This window comes from Cynoglossus semilaevis, unplaced genomic scaffold (assembly GCF_000523025.1).
Source record: "Cynoglossus semilaevis isolate Cse_v1.0 unplaced genomic scaffold, Cse_v1.0 C18799525, whole genome shotgun sequence".
NCBI classification, from domain to species: Eukaryota; Metazoa; Chordata; class Actinopteri; order Pleuronectiformes; family Cynoglossidae; genus Cynoglossus; species Cynoglossus semilaevis.
The window spans coordinates 1-485 of record NW_007594144.1 but is presented as its reverse complement, the minus strand read 5'-3'; the positions used below and the strand labels follow the sequence as shown (position 1 = coordinate 485).

Below are 485 nucleotides of genomic sequence, written 5' to 3'. Positions count from 1 at the left end.
ATATAGTTGAGCAGACTTAACCAAGCTCTAATTTGTTGTCTCGTTTCCCCTCACTTTTTTTTTAGACAAGACTGTCTGAACATGCCAGAGATACTCCCAAAGATCCTCCTCGCTGTGAAATGGAACTCCAGAGATGAGGTTGCACAGGTGAGCTCGGGTTTCTCCCGATGATGCTTTACCTCAGAACGAAGAGTTACTCAGTTACTCAGCTGCTTTGTACTAAAGAGATTTCATTTTTTGCATTCCAGATGTATTGCCTTCTGAAGGACTGGCCAGCTATCAGGCCTGAACAAGCCATGGAGTTGCTGGACTGTAACTTCCCCGATCCCATGATCAGAGAGTTTGCCGTGAAGTGCCTTGAGAAATATCTTACGGATGACAAACTTTCTCAGTACCTCATTCAGCTAGTTCAGGTGTTTTCATCTTTAACTGTCGTCCCTGTGATTTCCAGCTGATTTAAGTGAAAGAAAGTCGATGTTTTTTTT

General features: G+C 43.1%; 1 protein-coding gene across 1 annotated transcript; it reads left to right on the top strand.

The window, feature by feature from the left end:
• Nucleotides 1-21: 21 nt before the first annotated feature.
• On the top strand, nucleotides 22-465 carry LOC112486719 (phosphatidylinositol 4,5-bisphosphate 3-kinase catalytic subunit alpha isoform-like). The gene is made up of 2 exons (XM_025054043.1): nucleotides 22-147; nucleotides 249-465. Exons 1-2 carry the CDS (start codon nucleotides 82-84, stop codon nucleotides 453-455), a joined length of 273 nt encoding a protein of 90 aa, XP_024909811.1. The 5' UTR covers nucleotides 22-81; the 3' UTR covers nucleotides 456-465.
• Nucleotides 466-485: the final 20 nt, after the last annotated feature.

What these genes read in the sequence shown, in the direction of transcription:
- LOC112486719 (XM_025054043.1), top strand. Translation starts at nt 82, where the DNA reads ATGCCAGAGATACTCCCAAAGATCCTCCTCGCTGTGAAATGGAACTCC. An exon ending in CCAGAGATGAGGTTGCACAG is followed by an intron (nt 148 to 248) that starts GTGAGCTCGGGT and finishes TTTGCATTCCAG; the next exon opens with ATGTATTGCCTTCTGAAGGA.